The 23,094-nt window shown below is 44.1% G+C and overlaps 1 protein-coding gene across 3 annotated transcripts in view; it reads right to left on the reverse strand.

Annotated features, from left to right (window-relative positions):
* Positions 1-249: 249 nt before the first annotated feature.
* The window catches only part of ivns1abpa (influenza virus NS1A binding protein a), a 46,395-nt gene continuing 23,550 nt past the window's right edge, over positions 250-23,094 (reverse strand). For 2 of the 3 annotated variants that reach the window (XM_055943692.1, XM_055943691.1), the window contains exons 2-14: positions 20,449-20,735; positions 20,006-20,144; positions 16,249-16,418; positions 15,973-16,048; positions 15,695-15,868; positions 8,897-9,022; positions 5,857-5,967; positions 5,198-5,336; positions 4,301-4,525; positions 2,582-2,703; positions 2,230-2,488; positions 1,642-1,815; positions 250-1,441 (exon numbers count right to left, since the gene is read on the reverse strand). In XM_055943692.1, the coding sequence (XP_055799667.1) occupies positions 1,182-1,441; positions 1,642-1,815; positions 2,230-2,488; positions 2,582-2,703; positions 4,301-4,525; positions 5,198-5,336; positions 5,857-5,967; positions 8,897-9,022; positions 15,695-15,868; positions 15,973-16,048; positions 16,249-16,418; positions 20,006-20,116 (1,947 nt within the window). In that variant the 5' untranslated portion in view covers positions 20,117-20,144; positions 20,449-20,735 and the 3' untranslated portion in view covers positions 250-1,181. Of the gene's footprint in view, positions 1,442-1,641; positions 1,816-2,229; positions 2,489-2,581; positions 2,704-4,300; positions 4,526-5,197; positions 5,337-5,856; positions 5,968-8,896; positions 9,023-15,694; positions 15,869-15,972; positions 16,049-16,248; positions 16,419-20,005; positions 20,181-20,448; positions 20,736-23,094 lie in introns of all 3 variants that reach the window. The other variant, XM_055943693.1, reaches the window with a different exon arrangement.

Below are 23,094 nucleotides of genomic sequence, written 5' to 3' on the forward strand. Positions count from 1 at the left end.
GTTGGTGTGGCCTGAACAATATGGGTGTGACTATTTGAAATCACAAAACTCGTGCAGCACACCATACGGTAATTGCTCTCTAGGCCACCATAAATCAAGTTTTTTTCAACTGGTCGTTCAGTACAGTATCGTTTCCGTTGAATTCAGCGTTACACACCTTTGCGTCATACTGAACGCACCCCAGTCAAACCTGAGTCATTTCTAGTACTGTATTCGTTGGGAAAAAGAAAAGTACAAGAGCACACGCCGTCAGGTTGAAATGGTTTATTAGTTAAGGAATATCAGCGTGTTACAAATGTGATACAGGACCATCCAATCCTTCTAAACTCAAAAAAGAAAATGTCAAAAGCCAAATGTCTGAACCCCTTTTAAAACACCACACAAGAAATAAAGAAAACAGCATCTCTACAAATCGTGAATTAGTCAAAACGCAGTAACAAAATACTTGGTTAGAACAAGCACAGAAGCATGGTTGGTTGTGTGTGTGTGTTCGCGTTGTTACTAAACTGGCACTGGTTTCGTTTGATGACTCAGTTGTCATGTGCGTCAGCTACTTCTTCTATTGGTAAATCAGCAGTGTATAAAAATATTTAAAAAAAGGCCATCATTAAAGATTGGAAAAGCAAAATCCAGCTTCAGTTTAAATGACAAAGCCATGATGGGAGTGACCCTCTTTCTTTGAATAAGGCTTCAAACTGCATATCTTTAAATGTGTGTGGGAGTTAAAATGACAGTTTAAAATGGAAACAACTATTCAGAATCACCTTCTAAATCAAGTCAACCCAAGGTTCTCCAGCACCATCACCCATCCTGACCAGACCAGTAGGTCCAAGGTAGTTTTGAGATGATCAAAACAGTAGCTTCTTCTCAGAAAACAATACACAAACCTTTCAACAACAAAAAAACTAAATTGCACTAAAAGTGTATTAAATGTTGGCATTCTTAAGACAAAAAGGAAAATATATACAGCACGAAAAATATTGTATGCAAAGGCTTAATGTTGCTTTCGGCAACCATCCCCCCAAATATTCCAGTCTTCACTGAAGACCCCCTGCCAAAATGATTCCTCTGTCCCCTTCCTCCCACTCACCTACGGAACATCACGAAACACGATTATGTCACTAAGCCTGTTAGTTTGGGAAAGGTACCCCCCCCCCCCATTGACCTCTGAACCTTAACCCTCAGGCGGAGGAGGAGAGGGCATCGGCGCAGTCGCTCCACTCATCCGTCTCGGGGTCGTAAACCTCCAGCGTGTTCAAGAAGTTGTTTCCGTCGAAGCCGCCCATAGCGCAGATGAAATCACCCAGCACGGCTACACCCGCATTGCTGCGTGCCACGGTCATGCTACCGAGCATCCTCCACTCATTGCGGGCTGGGTCGTACACCTCAACACAGCGCAGGGCATGGGAGCCATCAAACCCACCAACCACGAACAGCTTCCCTAGAGACGGGAAGAGAAGGAGAGAGAAGGGTCAGCACAAATCGGAGCAACGATTTGGATATTTCTGTCAATTTCCAAGGTTGCAACCAAAGCAAACTGTATCCCCACCCCAGTGAACCCATGACCCTATACACGGTAATCCCCAGTTCAGAGCAGACCATAGAACCAGAATGCTATATTTCTATGGAGAAGTGTCTTACCAGCGTAGACGGCCACCCCAGCCCCCCTGCGGGCCACGTTCATGGGGGAGATCAGGGTCCAGGTGTTGTTCTCGGGGTTGTAACGCTCCACTGTGTTCAGGCAGTTCCACGATTCAGCACCTCCAATCACATACATGAAGCCATCTAGCTCACACACCGCAGCCTGGTGCCTCCCTAGGTGAACAGAGTTAACGCCACACTTGAATCACTTTTCACATTCACAGGCCAACTCAAAACTGTTCCAGTTCTTCACTGACACAGTACATGCAATAAATGATAAGCACCATTAGTAAAGGCTTCCACCCTGGTGACAAGACAAAGAAGTCCGTTACCTGGAACCTTTTTCTTCAGTGTACACTATGAGAGATATAGGTACAATACAGTCTGTGTATAGCAGAGGAGGCTGGTGGGAGGAGCTTTAAGAGGACGGGTTCATTGTAATGGCTGGAATGGAGTAAATGGAACGGATTAAAACGAGGTTTCCATATGTGTGATGTGTTTCACACCGTTCCATTGATTCCATTCCAGCCATTACAATGAGCCCGTCCTCCTATTGCTCCGTAGTGTATGTGTGGTATAGGTGCTTACTGATGTTGAGGGGAGCACAGTTGTTCCAGGTCTTGGTCACAGGGTCAAAAGCGTCACAGTTCTTCAGGCCTTTCTGCCCACAGGGGTCCGACCCTCCCACCACGAACAGCTTGTTGTTCAATGAGCAGACACCTGCGTTGCAGCGGTTGGTCCGGAGCTCTGGCACCTGAGCCCACGTGTCAGTGTGCGGATCGTATGTCTCCCCACAGCTCAGCTCGTCCGAGTGGCCGTTGGAGCCGCCCATCACGTACAGCTGACCCTATGAGAGATGAGAGGAGACAGAGGGACAGGGTTAAGTCAGACAGGCACCTGTCAATCCTATGAAATTAGGGTTCAAAGGTCAGGGTCGTACCATAAGCACTGCCATCTGGAAGCGAGCCCTGGGAGTCCGCATAGGAGCGGTGAAGGTCCAGCGGTCGTCTTTGGGGTCGTAACACTCCACCGTCCTCAGGCACTCCTCTCGGTTATACCCTCCTGGAGACGGAAAATACACAAAGGACACCACGTCAGTCTGGGCGTACAGAACCCTTAATGTGAGCATACAGCTCAAACAGAGGACGCCAGGTCAGTCCGGGCCTACAGAACCCTTAATGTGAGCATACAGCTCAAACAGAGGACACCAGGTCTGTCTGGGCCTACAGAACCCTTAATGTGAGCCTATAGCTCAAACAGAGGACACCAGGTCTGTCTGGGCCTACAGAACCGTTAATGTGAGCCTATAGCTCAAACAGAGGACACCAGGTCTGTCTGGGCCTACAGAACCGTTAATGTGAGCCTATAGCTCAAACAGAGGACACCAGGTCTGTCTGGGCCTACAGAACCCTTAATGTGAGCCTATAGCTCAAACAGATGTTTATACAACTTGATTGGAGTCCACCTGTGGTAAATTCAATTGATTAAACATGATTTGGAAAGGCACACACCTGTCTATATAAAGGTCCCACAGTTGACAGTGCATGTCAGAGCAAAAACCAAGCCATGAGGTCGAAGGAACTGTCTGTAGAGCTCCGAGACAAGATTGTGTCGAGGCACAGATCTAGGGAAGGGTAGAAAAAAAATTCAGCAGCATTGAAGGTCCCCTTGGAGTTTGCCAAAAGGCACCTAAAGTACTCAGACGATGAGAAACAAGATTAACTGGTCTGATGAAACCAAGATTGACCTCTTTTGCCTGAATGCCAAGCCGTCACGTCTGGAGTAAACCTGGCACCCTCGCTACGGTGAAGCATTGTGGTGGCAGCAGCAGGGACTGGGAGACGAGTCAGGATTGAGGGAAAGATGAATGGAGCAAAGTACAGCGAGATCCGTGATGAAAACCTGCGCCAGGGCGCTCAAGACCTCAGACTGGGGCAAAAGTTCACCTTTCAACAGGACAACGACCCTAAGCACACATCCAAGACAACGCAGGAGTGACTTCGGAACAAGTCTCTGAATGTCCTTGAATGGCCCTGCCAGAGCCTGGACTTGAACCCGATCTAACATCTCTGGAGACCGGAAAATACCTGTGCTCCCCATCCACTCCCGATCCAACCACAGAGCTTGAGAGAATCTGATGAATGGGAGAAACTCCCCAAATACAGGTGTGCCAAGCTTGAAGCGTCATTCTCAAGAAGACTCAAGGCTGTAATCGCTGCCAAAGATGCTTCAACAAAGTACTGAGTAAAGGGTCTGAATACTTATGTAAATGTTATATCCACAAAAAATATACATATATATTATTGTTGCTAACATTTCTAAAAATCTTTTTTTGCTTTGTCATTATGGGATATTTTGTGTAGATTGATGATGAAAAAAAAAGATTTAAACAATTTTAGATTAAGGCTGCAAAATAACAAAATGTGGAAAAAGTCAAGGGGTCTAAATACTTTCCGAATGCACTGAAGATGACAGTTGTGAGTTTAACCAAGGCTGATTTGAAGGATGTGAGACTGGGGACCGGTCAGTACCAGTCTCCAGATAGAGGCCCAGTGGCTGGTTAACTAACAGCTCTATCTTGCTGTGAAGAGATTGTATCTTAATGAGAATAACCTGTATAAATATAAGGTTAAATAGACAATGGTTAAAATCTCCGTACCTGCAGCGATGAGCCTGCCGTGCAGGGTGGCAGTGCCCAGGCCAGAGCGGGCATAGTGCATGGTGGTCAGCGGGTGTTCCTCAAGCTCCTCAGGCTGGGCCTCGAAGCTGAGGCTCTTCATCAGACAGGGTGTTGCAGAGGGAGAGCTCTGGGGAGAGCTACGGCCATGCAGGAAGATCACACACAACACCCCATCCAGCACGGCCAGACACAGGTAAGTGTTGTCTGAGGAAGGGGAGAGAGACAGTGAGAAGGGAGAGAGGAGAGAGAAGAGAGAGCGAGAGGGGAGAGCGAGAGAGAGAAGAGAGAGAAGAGGGGGAGAGAGCGAGAAGAGGGGGAGATGCGAGAGAGAGAAGAGGGGGAGATGGGAGAGCGAGAGAGAAGAGGGGGAGAGAGAAGAGGGGGAGAGAGAAGAGGGGGAGATGGGAGAGAAGAGGGGGAGATGGGAGAGAGAAGAGGGGGAGAAGAAGGGGAGATGGGAGAGAAGAAGGGGAGATGGGAGAGAGCGAGAGAGAAGAGGAGGAGAGAGAGGAAGGGGAAAGAGAGGGGGAGGGAGGGCCATGAGTGGAGAGGTGATGGTAATAACTAAAGTAAAAAACAAAGTTCTTATGCTATTCATACACATGATGTTATACACCTGTTAAGTTACTGTTTTAAGTATCCTTATATTTCTGTTATTAATGTGCTATCACTCTGATATTAGTACACCTGCGCAGTAGTCTCACTGGAGATGGACCTGGCCTGAGCATGATGGCGACTATGTACTGTGGAAATACGGTGAAGGAAACGTTGTTAAACTAGAATCTAGCCATTGTCATTTTGAGTTAACACACCCACTTCTCCGTTAAGTCTTCAAACATCCGACACAAACAAACACACACACACAGAGACACTTACTGGTGGTCTTCTCGGAGGCAATATACTTCCACTCTCTCCTGCAGGGTGTGTTGGAGGAGGAGCCGGAGGGCGAGGTGCTGCCGGAGGAGCTGGAGCTCAGCTGTCTCTGGGTGTTGCTGTTCTCACGAAGGGGCTTCTTCTGCAACAGCACAACCAACGCAGCTACAGTACAGAAACCCAGCCAGAGGGAAGATCCACAACATCTCCTACAGGCTACAACACCAGTTGGCTGCAGAGCACACACTCTACAATCTGGCCTGAAATGGACTAATCCTGGCTTTGAACCTGCCTAGAACTACACCCAAATAGTCTTTTAGCAGTGCCGAGTAGTGCCCCAGAAACAGTTCAAACCAGTCTATAACCCATTTAAACCATCTAAACAAGCTGAAAGACGGCAAAGACACAGGGTAGACTTGACCAATGAAGAAGCAGCTACATACTCAAAACATTTTGCGATCAGAACCCAATCGCCAAAAGACTAGACTCAATTGATCTGAGAACCAGTCTAGTGTGCAACGGAGCTAGGCAAGCCGGTGTAGTGTTCCTAGGTTTTACACACTAACCGGCTGTGCCCTTGTTGCCAGGCTACATTAGGTGGATAGAGGCCAGGTTGGGCCAAGTGACACAGAGTTAGCCCAGGATAGGGGCGGGGTGTGTACCTGCACAAACTGGATGTGGTCCTCTGCACCAACACCAAACACCCCATGTTCCTCAATGATGAGAGCGCCATCGAGCAGCTTGTGGTCGGCTGAATAGTACAGCGTTTGCACCTGCAAGACACACAGCGACACAACACCCATGTGGCAGGCTGTCTCCATGGCAACACACAGCAAAGCAGCACCCCGGGCAACACGGGAGGGAGGGGGAGGAGGACGGTGTGGGAGGGTGAGGAAGGTTCAGGTTGGTCTGTCGTCACCGGTAGGAGCCAAGGCTTCTTTATCAACATGGACACACAGTTGAAGGAACGCAGGTGGTTACAGTAAATGCAGGGACATACACAACATCTGCAGGTGCTGCTCCTGTGCATCCCCTTCCCTTCATAACATCTATAAAAGGAGGAGGGAGTTGGTAAAGATGAAGCATCTGGAAACGTCTTCAGTCCTCATGACCTCAATGCTTGGATAACCCGCTCACGGTTGGCTGAGGAGGTTGGTCATTATAATTGCATGGAAAAAAGGCACTGCAGCTTTCTGATATAAATCCATGAGTTATGCTTATGTAGAAGACAAAGCTTTTACATACATTATTGTTTCATACAAATAGTGAATAAATAAAACATGAAAATAGAGATATTTTCAAACAAAATGACAGTGGGCATTGAGATAGTATAGAATATGCTTGAGCAGAGAACCATTTCAAAAGCTTCTTTATGGTTAAAATGGCCGACAAGCTTCTTTATGGTTATGGTTAAAATGGCAGGCATTCTGCCCGTGCCTACTTAAAGGACATCTCTTGGTTCTAAAAATTGGTTAATATTAAACTCCTCATTGAATAGTGAATTATGACGGGAGTACCGAGTATGTGGGGGGTGGGGGGGTAATCATGGTTATGTGCTATGCAGATGGTCTTTTCAGTGATTATGGGTTTCTGTGAGTGGTATGATACGGGTTTCTGTGAGTGGGTACGATATGGGTTTCTGTGAGTGGGTACGATATGGGTTTCTGTGAGTGGGTACGATATGGGTTTCTGTGAGTGGGTACGGTATGGGTTTCTGTGAGTGGGTACAATATGGGTTTCTGTGAGTGGGTACGATATGGGTTTCTGTGAGTGGGTACGATATGGGTTTCTGTGAGTGGGTACGGTATGGGTTTCTGTGAGTGGGTATGGTATGGGTTTCTGTGAGTGGGTAGGGTACGGGTTTCTGTGAGTGGGTAGGGTACGGGTTTCTGTGAGTGGGTACGGGTTTCTGTGAGTGGGTACGGGTTTCTGTGAGTGGGTACGGGTTTCTGTGAGTGGGTACGGGTTTCTGTGAGTGGGTACGGGTTTCTGTGAGTGGGTACGGGTTTCTGTGAGTGGATACGGGTTTCTGTGAGTGGATACGGGTTTCTGTGAGTGGATACGGGTTTCTGTGAGTGGGTACGGGTTTCTGTGAGTGGATACGGGTTTCTGTGAGTGGATACGGGTTTCTGTGAGTGGATACGGGTTTCTGTGAGTGGGTACGGGTTTCTGTGAGTGGATACGGGTTTCTGTGAGTGGGTACGGGTTTCTGTGAGTGGATACGGGTTTCTGTGAGTGGATACGGGTTTCTGTGAGTGGATACGGGTTTCTGTGAGTGGGTACGGGTTTCTGTGAGTGGGTACGGGTTTCTGTGAGTGGATACGGGTTTCTGTGAGTGGATACGGGTTTCTGTGAGTGGATACGGGTTTCTGTGAGTGGATACGGGTTTCTGTGAGTGGATACGGGTTTCTGTGAGTGGATACGGGTTTCTGTGAGTGGATATGGGTTTTTGTGAGTGCTCTCCACTGGATGTCAGTGGAATGTAAGTCAATTAGGTTGTATGCATACTTTACAAAATGTAAATATGTGTAAGCTAAGTAGGCGTGTGTGTGTGTAGACAGATGGGAGCACAGTGTTGCTTTGGCTGTAGAAAGAGAAAGAGGGGGGCTCCTCCTATCCTCCCTCTGTTCTCTCTGTTTCTCCCTGACTCATTACCCTGGCGGCTCAGTCTTGGCTCTTCAGTCTGCTCTCCTGCTGCTGTTAATAAACCTGGAGGAGAGACAAATCAACGGGGAGGAACATTCGTTAGTACTGGAGCGCTCGCTGACACACACACACACACACACACCTGCTCAGAAAGAGAAGGGTATCAGTGGGACAGAACAGAGTGAGGGACCTGCTCACATCTTTCAATGCAAAAGAGAATAGAGCAAAAGTCAAGACACTGTAGGTGGATCCAACTGATCACTAAAACAGAACAGCAACACAGGTCTGTCTCTGCTCACCTCTAGTTTGCTGTATGGCCAGGTACACTGTACTGCAGAACTAAACATTAGGAAAGAAAATGAGAAAAAAGGAAAGAACAAAAAGAACCACCAAACAGTCCTAACACAGCGTGCCATGACTTCGGGTTTGGAACAGTGCCTTAAGGTGTCCGCATGCTTCCCAGCCCAAACAGTTTGTGCATATGTTATGACAACATTTTTTGTGACATTTTGTTCGTGTTGGACTTTGGGAAAGAAACTTGGGCTGTTCGGGAACACCATTTTTTCTCTCTCCCGAGGCAAGCCGAAGTCTACGTCCCCTCGTTGGCGATTGGTCAATTGTAGGGATTCTTCAATAAAGTGTCTGTTGTCATTTAACGAGAGATGACCCGTCCCCATGCACATTCTTTCACTTGAGAAATACTGCACCGAACATCCTAGTCAGGTGCAAAATTGCGAGACAAAGATCTCCTTGACAAAAATGTCAAAATGAATGACAGATTTCTTGAGTATTATTTTGATGAAGTGTACACTGGCTACGGGGTCTCAAAATGGACAAACAGTACTATTGACAATTTTTTCTAGTTTTTCAAGTGAAGGTCTTTTAAGGGAGTATGCGAGCACAATCGTTCGGTCCGCCTAGCAGTGCTCAGCGCCAGCCGACCTGAAGCATGCGGATGCCTTTAACGACTTGCTAAAGGAAAGCGAGAGAGGGAGGGAAGGTGGGGAGGGTTATGGGGTGGATTAGTGCAAGCTAAACTCCAGCTACAGTACTGACCTCCTCCATCAGTCTATCCAGTTGACCTCCGTTCTCCCACAGACTGCGCTGGACCCAGTTGAGCACCTTGTTGTAGAGCTTGCCGTTGCTGGGCAGGCTCAGGCTGTCTTCCAGCATTACTTCTAACTGTAGACAGACACAAGAGGAGAACAGTCAAAAATAGGTTTGAAAGGGCCATCTAGGATCAACCATGGCTAGGGTGTGCTTCGTTCATACCACAAATCACAAGACACGGAATCATTATTGAACCATCATAGTCTAGCCGTTACAAAAAAAGGTTGTGTTTCACCTCAAACTAGAGACCAATCAAAACCAGTAACTGGGAATTCCAAAGTACATTCTGCAGCACCGAAGGTAATACACTAACTAGGGTTGTGACAGTCATGGAATTTCCAAAGACTGTTATTGTCCAGACAAATGACAGCAGTCACCGCAATAACTGTTTTTGTTGTTTAAGACGCACATTCTCTCCTCTCCTCCTGGCTGCATGTGCGCCATAGAAATAGGATAGAACGGGAATCCCCATTCAAGTCAATGATGGCATAATGGGTGGACTGGCACCCATTGCAATTGTACCAATAGGAGCAAAGCAGGAAGTAAAAGCAAGAAGTGTACCCATCAATATGTGCTGTGATTTGGTGATTCAACTCAACTGACATTACAAAAATAACATCATTCTTTTTAAATTATTATTAATTTTATCCCCCTTTCTTCCCAATTTTCGTGGTATCCAATCGCTAGTAATTACTATCTTGTCTCATCGCTACAACTCCCGTACGGGCTCGGGAGAGACGAAGGTCGAAAGCCACGCGTCCTCCGAAGCACAACCCAACCAAGCCGCACTGCTTCTTTAACACAGCACGCCTCCAACCCGGAAGCCAGCCGCACCAATGTGTCGGAGGAAACACCGTGCACCCGCCCCCCTCGGTTAGCGCGCACTGCGCCCGGCCCGCCACAGGAGTCGCTGGAGCGCGATGAGACAAGGATATCCCTACCGGCCAAACCCTCCCTAACCCGGACGACGCTAGGCCAATTGTACGTCGCCCCACGGACCTCCCGGTCGCGGCCGGCTGCGACAGAGCCGCCGGCCGCGACTAGCACTGCGATGCAGTGCTCTAGACCACTGCCCCACCCGGGAGGCCTAAAAATAACATCATTTGAATGAACATTCTACATTACCATGGAAATTATTGCATCACAATATCAGGCAGCCATTGCGAGTGTAACCATGAGTTTACCAGTGAAATTGGTAGGGTTAGAGGTTCCAAGCCTGTTTTATGAATTATATTTCTATGTGTGTTGCTGCAGCAGGGAGGACGTGTTGCCTACAGAACCGGGGACTCGTTTGCTACAACACCTTGCTTGTTACGGTTATTTTATTTTCATGGCTGTCTTCATCCATAACCGCTGGTCACACAGTCATTGTGCCAGCCCTAATCATAATGCAACTAACTGTATTTGAAATCCCTGAGTAACAAGCTGGGTTAAACCCACATTAACCGATGCTCCATCACAGTTAATCTAAATTAACGCATTTTGAGCCAGGATCAAATAGTTTCTGTGTAAAAGCAAAAATGGGAGCTAATGATTTAGATACAAACGTCCACCAAGACATTAAATAATTGTACATATTGGGTGAGATTCAGAAGGAGGAACAGCTAACAATTTCTACTAAGATTATTTATCCATGTTTGTCCTCCAACGGTCAATAGAGCAATCAGTTGATGACTCCTCGGCAAGATAAAGACCAGTATAACTACTGCAGCAAGGCTGTTCAATAGAGCTGGGACGATAAACCCAAAATGATGCAAGTAGATTTTGTCATTGGTGGGTAAGAAGGTCTATTTCTCCAGCCACGTTGGCAGGAGAAATAGAAAACACTCAAATATTCTGTTCTCCTCGATGTATTTGTGTGCTTCTACATTTCTACTTAGGAGCACATCATGTACTCCTTGTAAAACACGTCAGTGCAGAGCTCTGAACTATATTAATGAATTAGCTGTATCAGTCAGCCTTTTGTAGCAGGGCAGGAACTTGATTCTTCATGTTCATTTGTAGAACTCCATCTGTTTTTACTATTGGGTCTAAATGATCTTCTTACTAGTAATACATACAGTAATTTATATTTAATTACTTCTTACTAGTAATACATACAGTAATTTATATTTAATTACTTCTTACTAGTAATACATACAGTAATTTATATTTCATTACTTCTTACTAGTAATACATACAGTAATTTATATTTCATTACTTCTTACTAGTAATACATACAGTAATTTATATTTCATTACTTCTTACTAGTAATACATACAGTAATTTATATTTAATTACTTCTTACTAGTAATACATACAGTAATTTATATTTCATTACGTCTTACTAGTAATACATACAGTCATTTAGAAGAACAGAAAGCATGCTCATCGTTTGTTTTTATGGTCTCCAAAAACATTTGTGGTAAAAAATCTGAGCGGCTGGTAGATTGTTTTATTATCTACCTGCCACAGTGGCTGGTGGACCAAAAAGTTCATTTCCTACCCTGCCGACATTACCTTCCTCTTACCGAAGCGTTTTGTGTACGTAGGTAATTTTGCTACACAACGTTCCTGTAGAACGTTCTAAAACCATTATTTGGTCGACAGTAACAGCCTATGCATTATGATGATTCCAGCTATGAAAGTATCAGCCTGTCTCCGTTTCCCTGTCTGCTGCAGTGTGAGCGATCCACTCTCACCTCCTCTCCCCACTGTGCACACAGAAGAGGGAGAGATGCATTCTGAGAAGAGATTAATTCTGATTGCGGGAAAAATTGTTTAACAGCTTTCTGTGAGTATATAATTTATTTCTCACCTCTTAACCTGTTGGGGATGGGGGCGCTGTTTAGACTATTTATGCTAATGTGGCTAATTTTTTAAACGGCTTCCCACAAAATCCTTGATCGTACAATATGCATATTATTATTATTATTGGATAGAAAACAGTCTATAGTTTCTATAGGAGTTGAAATTTTGTCTCTAAGTGGAACAGAGCCCATTCTACAGCAATTTCCCTGACATGGAGTCAGATTTGAGAAACGTTGGCCACTTTTCTGAAGTCATTTAAACGGGCACTGTCGTTGCTATGACTATACGGACACTTCTTACGTCTTCCCCTGGATGCCTTTACGTGATGACGATTCCAACGGGCTCGATTGCTCGTTCACAGGCCCTACAAATGAAAAAAACCTTTAGCTAGCAAGTCTTTTCTTGCTGCGTAACGCGCGTGGAAGACACCGACCCTCTCCTGTTCCAAGCATTAGTTTAGCCTGTTATATTTCTCCGGTCATCTTTTCACTCGTTATAGGAGTTACAAACATCACAAAGTAGTTAATTTAAAGCGTTTTATAGCAATTTATATCCGTTTAGTGCGATTTTGGGACATTTATTTTTGCAACGATGTGAAAAGTTGGTCACGCTTTTCAGTTCATCCCGAACGTAGTTGACATTTCCACATGGCAAGAGGACAGCTTTCCACCAAAAGACGATTTCTCCCAAGAAAGGATCCTTTGCCCAAGATACTGATGGAAGAACAGCTCAAGGTAGGACATTTTTATTATGATAAATCGTGTTTCTGTCGAAACATTTTAGTGGCTTAGGACGCCATGTTTTTTGACGTAGCTTCGCTTGGCGCAAACTGTATTGAAAAGTAAGGATAAATTAAAAAATGTAATAACGCAATTGTATTAAGAATTAAATTGTCTATCAATCCCTGTCCACCCTATATTTTTTAGTCACGTTTATGAGTATTTATGTATAAGAGTAGATCACTGTCTAAGTGGCGCAAGGACGTTTTCTTTACCAGCTTGTCTACATTTCACATTGTCTAACCATGATTTTGGTGGCTAAATATAAACATTTTCGATCAAACTGTATATGCATGTTGTAATGTGATGTTACAGGAGTGTCATCGGAAGAATTCTGAGAAGGTTAGTGAAAAAATTAATATCTTTTGGCGATGTTGACTTTTATCGCTCACTTTGGCTAGAATCAATGCTGGGCTGCTAATTGCTATGTGCTAAGCTAATATAACGATTTATTGTGTTTTCGCTGTAAGACACTTAGAAAATCTGAAATATTGTCTGTATTCACAGGATCTGTGTCTTTCGATTCGTGTATGCTGTGTATTTTTACGAAATGTTTGATGATTAGTAGTTAGGTAAACACGTTGCTCATTGTAATTATTCTAGTCCATTTGTGATGGTGGGTGCAATTGTAAACTATGCCATCTACCTGAAATATGCACTTTTTTCTAACAAAACCTATCCCATACCATAAATATGTTATCAGACTGTCATCTAATGAGTTTTTTTGTTGGTTAGGGGCTATAAATATCTTAGTTTAGCCGAATTGGTGATGGCTACTGGTGTTGGTGGACAAATAAAAGATGGTGGAATATGCTAATGTGTTTTTAGGTAATAGATGTACATCTTTACATATTGTGTCTTCCCTGTAAAACATTTTAAAAATCGGAAATGTTGACTGGATTCATAAGATCTGTGTCTTTCATTAGCTGTATTGGACTTTAATGTGTGAAAGTTAAATATTTTAAAAAAATATTTTTTTTGAATTTCGCGGCACTGGTTTTTCAGTGGGGGGGGGGGGGGAGTGCCGCTAGCGGCACGCGGATCCTAGACAGGTTAATATTGAGTTCATGGCACCACCTTACATCCGGAGTAGGCGGTAGTATGGTTTTTATTAGAATATGGTTTTGATTAGAGGTCGACCGGCTTGGCCGATTAATTAGGGCCGATTTCAAGTTTTCATAACAATCGGTAATCGGCATTTTTGGACGTCGATTGTGGCCGATTACCTTGCACTCCACGAGGAGAATGCGTGGCAGGCTGACCACCTGTTACGCGAGTGCAGCAAGGAGCCAAGGTGCTAGCTAGCATTAAACGTATCTTATAAAAAACAATCTTACCATAATCCCTAGTTAACTACACATGGTTGATGATATTGCTAGTTTATCTAGCTTGTCCTGCGTTGCATATAATCAACGCGGTGCCTGTTCATTTATTATTGAATCACATCCTACTTCACCAAACGGGTGATGATTTAAGCGCATTCGTGAAAAAAGCACTGTCGTTACACCAACGTGTACCTAACCATAAACATCAATGCCTTTCTTAAAATCAATACACAAGTATTATTTTTTTAAAACCTGCATATTTAATTAATATTGCCTGCGAACATTAATTTATTTTAACTAGGGAAATTGTGTCACTTCTCTTGCATTCTGTGCAAGCAGAGTCAGGGTATATGCAGCAGTTTGGGCTGCCTGGCTCGTTGGGAACTGTGTGAAGACCATTTCTTCCTAACAAAGACCGTAATTAATTTGCCAGAATTTTACATAATTATGACATAACATTGAAGGTTGTGCAATGTAACAGCAATATTTAGACTTAGGGATGCCACCCGTTAGATAAAATATGGAACGGTTCCGTATTTCACTGAAAGAATAAACGTTTTGTTTTCAAAATTATAGTTTCCGGATTTGACCATATTAATGACCTAAGGCTCGTATTTCTGTGTGTTTATTAAATTATAATTAAGTCTATGATTTGATAGAGCAGTCTGACTGAGCGGTGGTAGGCAGCAGCAGGCTCGTAAGCATTCATTCAAACAGCACTTTCCTGCGTTTGCCAGCAGCTCTTCGCTGTGCTTCAAGCATTGCGCTGTTTATGACTTCAAGCTTATCAACTCCGGAGATTAGGCTGGCAATACTATAGTACCTATAATAACATCCAATAGTCAAAGGTATATGAAATACAAATGGTATAGAGAGAAATAGTTCCTATAATAACTACAACCTAAAACTTCTTAACTGGGAATATTGAAGACTCATGTTTAAAGGAACCACCAGCGTTCATATGTTCTCATGTTCTGAGCAAGGACCTTAAACGTTAGCTTTCTTACATGGCACATATTGCACTTTTACTTTCTTCTCCAACACTGTGTTTTTGCATTATTTAAACCAAATTGAACATGTTTCATTATTTATTTGAGACTAAATTGCTTTTATTCATGTATTATATTAAGTTAAAATAAAAGAGTTCATTCAGTATTGTTGTAATTGTCATTATTACAAATATATATAAAAATCGTCCGATTAATCGGTATAGTTTTTTTTTGGGGTCCTCCAATAATCGGTATCGGCGTCAAAAAATCCTAATCGGTCGACCTCTAGTTTCGATAGGTCCGCGGAGCAGAGTGCGTGATTAGCAGTGAATAGGCCTACATCAAGTAGCCTACGTGTAGCGCTGGAAAGTTTGCTTCTTGACATTAGCCAAAATGTACTGATAGATATGCAAAAAGATGTCGTTAAATACTGTGAAGAGCCAAAAAAATAATAATAAATCGCCCAGCTCAACCCAGCATCATAATATATCTTCTCATATTCATTTTAGGAGGCTTTGCCATGTACGAATCTAAAGAAAGTACAACTGCATAAATCTCGCTACTCTAAAGTCCAAGTTAAAAAGCTAAAATATGGTGCTTAGAGGAGTTCCTCAAGACCTACGCAGTTAGCTACTGTACAGGCTTTTCCTGTGCTTTCTCAACCAAGTCCTCAGGGCCCACCAGTGCTTCCATATATTTGATGTATCCCAACACCAGCACACCTGGTTTCTAATTAATAGCAGATTGCTGATTAGTTGACTAGTTTCAGGTTCCTGGAGTTAGAATGCATCACATACTGTACATGGACCGACAGGTGGACCCTATAGACTGGGTTAAGAAAGTTTGCTGGGGACGGCTCACCTTGAGGCGGGGCAGTTTGAGGAAGTCCTCCTGCTCTGAGACCTCCAGCAGGTGTTCCTGGATGTAGGCGTCGATCTTGGCCAACATGCGGCCATCTCCCATGCAGCTTGCAAAGTTACGGAAGGAGATGGCGGTCTGGGAATCCATCTTAGACAGCAGGTAGTCGCCACAGATCTGACAAATCAGAGAGGAGAGAAGTGTGAAACTCTAACCATTGGGACTGCATTAAAAACATACAATATGGAGTATCAGTAGTTGAAACAAGAGAAAGATCTTACCTGCTTGACCCGTTCCATCTTGAGCCTTTTGGCTGCAGAATAGACCTCCTTAACCAATGCCTTATCTGCCTTCAACCTGTCAGACAGCACACAACCATTAGCCAGTCAGACAGGTGAGGAGCATAGTGAAAGGTCTCCTGGGTCAGCAGAGCGGTGGAGGTCCTGGAAATTCTTAACAAAGCCTAGGACTCTGCTCATTGCACAATGTGTATTAGAAGATGTATACTCACTGGGCAGTGTAGGCATAGTGTAGGGGTCAGAGGTCATGGTACTTACTGAGCAGTGTAGGCGTAGTTGAGCAGGATCTCCACAGCCTCTGGGTCCAGGTCTTCGAAGGTGACGTGGGACACGCCGTGAGCCTCGATGTCGCTGTTGAAGATCTCAAACAGGTAGGGGCTGCAGCAGGCCAGCACAGCACGGTGGGCCATCAACTCATGACCACACACCTACAGAGGACAAAAGGTCAGGGGTCAAACTATACAGATCCTTCTTTAGAGGTTATATCAATCAAACAGAAACACATTTGAAAAAGAGAAAGTGTGAGTGTCAGGGAGACAGTGGATTTGAAGAGAGAGAGATGAGTGTGGGGATTAGGGTTTGGTGATGTAGTACTATCGTGATTATGTACCCGTAAAACATTGTGATACGACGCTATTGCCCCTATGCAACTGGGCGAAAGATAATGTTGTTGAAAGCCCGGGCAGAGGCTAAGTGCAGGCAGTGTCAAATATTTGTAGTGTTATTTTCTGGTAGAGGAACAGACCAGGTTTGTGTGTATCTGTCTGGCGTGCACATGACGGAGCAGTGACTGTCTGAGGAAAAGACTGTTTTAACGTAGTGAGCCAGGTTATAGGACTACATCATGATGGAACAGGCTGTCTTACCGTAGTGAGCTAGGTTATAGGACTACATCATGATGGAACAGGCTGTCTTAACGTAGTGAGCTAGGTTATAGGACTACATCATGATGGAACAGGCTGTCTTAACGTACTGAGCTAGGTTATAGGACTACATCATGATGGAACAGGCTGTCTTACCGTAGTGAGCTAGGTTATAGGACTACATCATGATGGAACAGGCTGTCTTAACGTACTGAGCTAGGTTATAGGACTACATCATGATGGAACAGGCTGTCTTAACGTACTGAGCTAGGTTATAGGACTACATCATGATGGAACAGGCTGTCTTACCGTAGTGAACTAGGTTATAGGACTACATCATGATGGAACAGGCTGTCTTACCGTAGTGAGCCAGGTTATAGGACTACATCATGATGGAACAGGCTGTCTTAACGTACTGAGCTAGGTTATAGGACTACATCATGATGGAACAGGCTGTCTTAACGTACTGAGCTAGGTTATAGGACTACATCATGATGGAACAGGCTGTCTTAACGTACTGAGCTAGGTTATAGGACTACATCATGATGGAACAGGCTGTCTTACCGTAGTGAGCCAGGTTATAGGACTACATCATGATGGAACAGGCTGTCTTACCGTAGTGAGCCAGGTTATAGGACTACATCATGATGGAACAGGCTGTCTTAACGTACTGAGCTAGGTTATAGGACTACATCGTGATGGAACAGGCTGTCTTACCGTAGTGAGCCAGGTTATAGGACTACATCATGATGGAACAGGCTGTCTTAACGTACTGAGCTAGGTTATAGGACTACATCATGATGGAACAGGCTGTCTTAACGTAGTGAGCTAGGTTATAGGACTACATCATGATGGAACAGGCTGTCTTACCGTAGTGAGCTAGGTTATAGGACTAGATCATGATGGAACAGGCTGTCTTACCGCAGTGAGCTGGGTTATAGGACTACATCATGATGGAACAGGCTGTCTTAACGTACTGAGCTAGGTTATAGGACTAGATCATGATGGAACAGGCTGTCTTACCGTAGTGAACTAGGTTATAGGACTACATCATGATGGAACAGGCTGTCTTAACGTAGTGAGCTAGGTTATAGGACTACATCATGATGGAACAGGCTGTCTTACCGTAGTGAACTAGGTTATAGGACTAGATCATGATGGAACAGGCTGTCTTACCGTAGTGAACTAGGTTATAGGACTACATCGTGATGGAACAGGCTGTCTTACCGTAGTGAGCTAGGTTATAGGACTACATCGTGATGGAACAGGCTGTCTTACCGTACTGAGCTAGGTTATAGGACTAGATCATGATGGAACAGGCTGTCTTAACGTACTGAGCTAGGTTATAGGACTACATCGTGATGGAACAGTGACTGTCTGGTGAGGAATAATATTGTTTGTTCTATCCATCATAAAACTGTGATTGAGAATAGCCTAAGCTATAGACTTTCTTTCTTGTTATTTTTTAAAGCCACAAAACTTCGACAAGACCTTTGTCTAGAATATTTGGGAAATAAGCGAATGTTCATAACTTTAATTTGTCTAAAAGTTTTTATGCTCGGCCATTAGGAGCCCAGGCTATTGGCCATTTGGTTTTCAACCTTGCATTGAGGGATTTTCCCAGCCCGCACGGGTCCTTTTCTTCTTAATAAGTTTAAACTTGTCATTAGATTGGAACGCCGTAACATTAATTGTTTGATCGGGAAAAAGCCATGCTTAAAATGATGACGGGTAACCTTCCGTCATATTCATAGCCTATCGAATGCAGAGAAGGGAATATAGGCTACGTTTTTTTTTTAACGGCGACACAAGATAGTAAAAGAGTGTCCGTTATAAAAAATGTAATACGTGGTTTAAGCTATAGCCTAATGCCCATGCATAGAACAGAGTGAGGGAAACAATGTTTTCTGCCCTAGTGGGGACAAATCAAGACAGAGACAGATGGGGCAGGAAATGGTGGAAAGGTCCAGTCAAAGAGGATGACTGACATGAGTAGTCAGAAGAGAGAATAACTTCATAACTAGCAGAACACACACACTGGAAACGTGATGTACTTGTAAAGAATATTGTTTAAAACAATGTCTCAAAATTTACAAAATCAAAAAGGGTACTTTTGATATATTCATATTTTTATGTTAAATAAACGAATGTGGATTTTTTTCTCTTCAGAATCTGGACATACTCCATATGTTAGAGCACACTGTAAGGAGTGTAATGACTCCAACATGTTGTCTGCATCATATACGCTTCACACATCATAGGGTCTTACAGGAGGCATGTACAGGTCTAAAAAGGGCCTAAAATGGCCTCTTTTATAATAAGAATAATAATACTTTGTATAGCGCTAATAATTTGTGTAGCGCTTTTCATTACAGAGTTATCTCAAAGCTCTCATAGCTTTATCGTGATTTTCTCAGAAATGGTTTGTGATACAAATGTAAAATGCATATAAAAACATCCTTCCTCTCAATGAAGTTTCTATGTGACAATTTCCAGAACAATCTGATACCAGAAATATTTGTGGGCCTTCTGGAGTGGAATCGCCCCAATAAGAGCCACAAAATAAGAGCAAGAGAGGGATTGAGAGAGAGAGGATGGTAATGTAACCCGATCGCTCGCTCCTGAAGAAAAGTACTACATCATCATTATGACATCAACAGGAAACAGGATAGTAAATATTGAACTCCTGCCCAATGGGATTTGATCTTAATTACTTCTTCTGAATTGTCATTGTTTCTTTTTACACATCATACTAGCTTGACTGACAGAGAAATATCTAGCTTTGAGGATGGTGGATTAACCTATAGGATCAAACATGTGATTGGCTTTAGGACAACCGGTTTTGCCTTTAGAGAAGGAGTACAAGTTGTCAAAAGCTCTAATCTAGAAAAACACCTCTGGCTTTGTATGTCTCATCCTCCCCCTCTCCCCCACACTCCTCCTCCCCCTCACCTTCACACTCCCCCACACTCCTCCTCTCCTTCACACTCCCCCTCTCCTTCACCCCCCCCCCTCATGTCACAGGTGCTCTGATTATGATTTGTATTTTTATCCTTTATTTAACCAGAAAGTCACATTGACATTTAGAGATCTCTTTTTCATGTGAGCCTTGGCCACGGAGGATGAAAAGACAGAGAGAGATCTTCACGTACCTGCAGTCGCACGTCACAGAACTGTCCGCTCTTTCTCAGGGCGTTCATTTTGGCCACAGTGGAATCCAGGAAAGTCTCATCTTCAAAGATCAGGTAACCGTTGGAAATCATGTTCACTGCTTAATGTTGGGGGCAGAGCCTGACGGGTGAGGGACGGAGGAGGGGAGGACAACATCTACATTTCGTTTTTTTGTGTCCAACTTTTTTTTATTTAGTTTTGTAATTTTCCTTTCCCCAAGTATGTATGCCTCCCACCCCTTCCCATCCCACCCATCAATCAACCGGAGTCTCCCCTTACACCCTCCCCGCCCAACGACCAATGATGCTGGCATTGTTCATAAAAACTTGTTTAATTAATTCATGATCACAATGAGGATTTGGATTATGCACATGTGCATTGTGTGTGTGTAATCTGCCTCATGCATTAGTAATAATTGCCTTACCTAATACAGAATGACGTAACTCCGGGGAATGTTACTGGTACCAGTAAACCAACAGGGGACGATGGGAGAGAAGACAAAGGCAAAGTAGACAGAGACCACAAGGGAACCCAAGTCTTCTCTACCAGCGGAGGAGGAGGGGGTGGGGCAATGCCAGTCGTCCAGAGGGGTGTGAGCCGGGGGGAGCTGCACCGATGCAAACTATCAGGCTTGAAGCGACTGTAATCAAGTCCTCAGGATCCCGTTGGCTATAGAGTCAAACTTTTTCTGTGTTGGTCGTGCATTATAACCTGGAGGAGAGAGAGGAGGGATAAGAGAGGACAGAGAATACATTTGTCAACTAGATTATCACAAAACAGCAGTGCACACAGAGAGAGAGAGAGATAGGATAGCAACCACTGGTTTGAAATTAAACTAAAATTAAATTACTTAAAATTCAAAAAGAAAGTATGATCAGAGCATGAAGATCTGAAGTCGAGCCACGTGTTGAAACCGGCCACATGGCATCTCCACTAGGCAGGCAGATTGACCCTCAGCAGTCAAGCAGCACACTGACAGTCCAGTCACTAAAATAGTCCCCTCCCCCCTTTCCCACTCCTTCAGTGTCCCTCTCTCAAGTCTTTTCCAGGCATGTGGCCTTTTGTAGTAAGGCCTGCCCCTCAGATCCCTGCCCTGCCCACTCCACCGTGCCAACCAGCCCAGCCACCAGCTCGTAATCAGTCTCAAACTAGCTCTATTCCCTGCCCTGCCCTGCCCCCTCTACTACGTGCCAACCAGCCCAGCCCAACCCAACCACCAGCTCCTAATCAGTCTCAAACTAGCCCTCTTCCAAGCATACCCCAATGTCTTAAGACATGTCTTGACCCTGTTACAGCTCTCACCTAGCTGACACGCCTTTGGATCCACAAACTCCCACCGCAGGACCCTCACCAATCAAAATCCATCATTAATGCCACACCCACAAGACCACAACCCAAACCAGTAACTGTCCTCCATTTCATGCAGGGTCTAAAATTAACTTTTGGGTCCACCAGCAACTCTGATTTTTTTACCAGACAAAATATTTTTCGGCCATAATTACATAAAACAACAAACAGATGAGCATGCTTTGTAATGTTTCGAAAACAAGAAATGTATTAGTAAGAAGTAATGTGGTATATTGCTACATTTCATTTCATTTTTTTGTGACCTGAGTCTTCTAATCAAAATATCAGAGAAAAACATTTTCAGCTGCCCCTTTAAGGGTGGGAGGTTACCGTGGTAACCAGGCCACTGGAGCCAGGTCACTGTGTGTGAGATTTGGCATCTGACTATGGCCTGTCACTATCAGTTGAAGCAGCAGACCCAAACTAACGTTGAAACACAACAGAGCTTGTGAACAAAAACAAATGTGCATAGCCAAGAAGCACGAGGACAATGTCTCACTTTGTAGACTTTTGAGTAAATTAGACCAATTTTAATGCCTGTTTACAGCGCCTTCAAAATGAAATCCATCAGCACTTCATTCATTGCGCACAGCTCCCCACCAGGCAGCGCTTCTGCGCCAGGTGGGATATAAGATTCCTATTTCTTTGTGCGATTAGCAGCCATGAAACAAAACAGCAGAAATACTTTGACGACAACATACTGTAGCACTCTTCTAACCTTAACTCGCATATTGTAATTTGCAAATATAATGCTCTGACTGTAAAGCCCTGCCAAGTGACCACCCGTCAATGTGGCTGGTGGAATAGACATCTACACGCGTTCGCCGGGTGTTCATGCCTTTGCATTACAACAGCTATGCTATTGGGTGGACTGGAGACATACAGCTGAGTCGGACTACCAAGCCCTACGTGAACACGGCTATGTTATTCCACCTCTCAGTATGAATGAATCAAGGGTTTCCCAAACTCGGTCCTGGGTGTCCTAGACGATAAATTACAGGAATTCTAACGGTTTTATCACAGTGGAGACATGGACGGATAGGGAGCGTAGAAGCTGCTACATATTGAAACCACACACACAACAGCAGGAGAAGGGAGAACGAGTTCTAGAGTACCCGAAAAGGAGGGCAAAACTTTACCCAGAGATCACGTTTTTTCTTCAAATACTGTAAAACTATTTGGTGGAATGTGCATTGTGGCTGCCCGAAGGGGCAAGTGAAATGTTATCTTTAAAACAACGTTAAATATGCTCTAGTGGTCTATCTGCGGGGCACAAAAAAAAAAAAACAAGCCAAGCATCACACCCTCAATTGCGTTCCGACCGCTCCCTACACACACGCGCGTGCGCTGAGTGCACACTCAAGCTACATTCCTTGCCAAATGGCAACAGTTTTATCACAAACTCAACATGGTGTGTCCCAAATTGAGCCCCGTTTCAAACGATCACTCTTGGAGAGTACACTAGAGACGCGCATCACTTCCAACAGGCAAAAAAATAATATTCGGGAAAAAATATTATGTTCTATTTTATTCTGTTATATTACATTTTTTTTTTTTTTTTTTTTACAATAAAATAGGTGTCTTGACTGTGATAAGGGCTCTGGAAATCAGCGTCAGCGTCTTGTCTGCTAAATGACCAAAACAAGGCTATGCAGCCATAGGCTTCTACAAGCAAGTGCCACTGCTGAGTTTGCTGTCTTTTTAAAGATTGTCTTCAACGATA

The sequence above is a fragment of the Salvelinus fontinalis genome, chromosome 14 (genome assembly GCF_029448725.1).
Source record: "Salvelinus fontinalis isolate EN_2023a chromosome 14, ASM2944872v1, whole genome shotgun sequence".
Taxonomy (NCBI): domain Eukaryota; kingdom Metazoa; phylum Chordata; class Actinopteri; order Salmoniformes; family Salmonidae; genus Salvelinus; species Salvelinus fontinalis.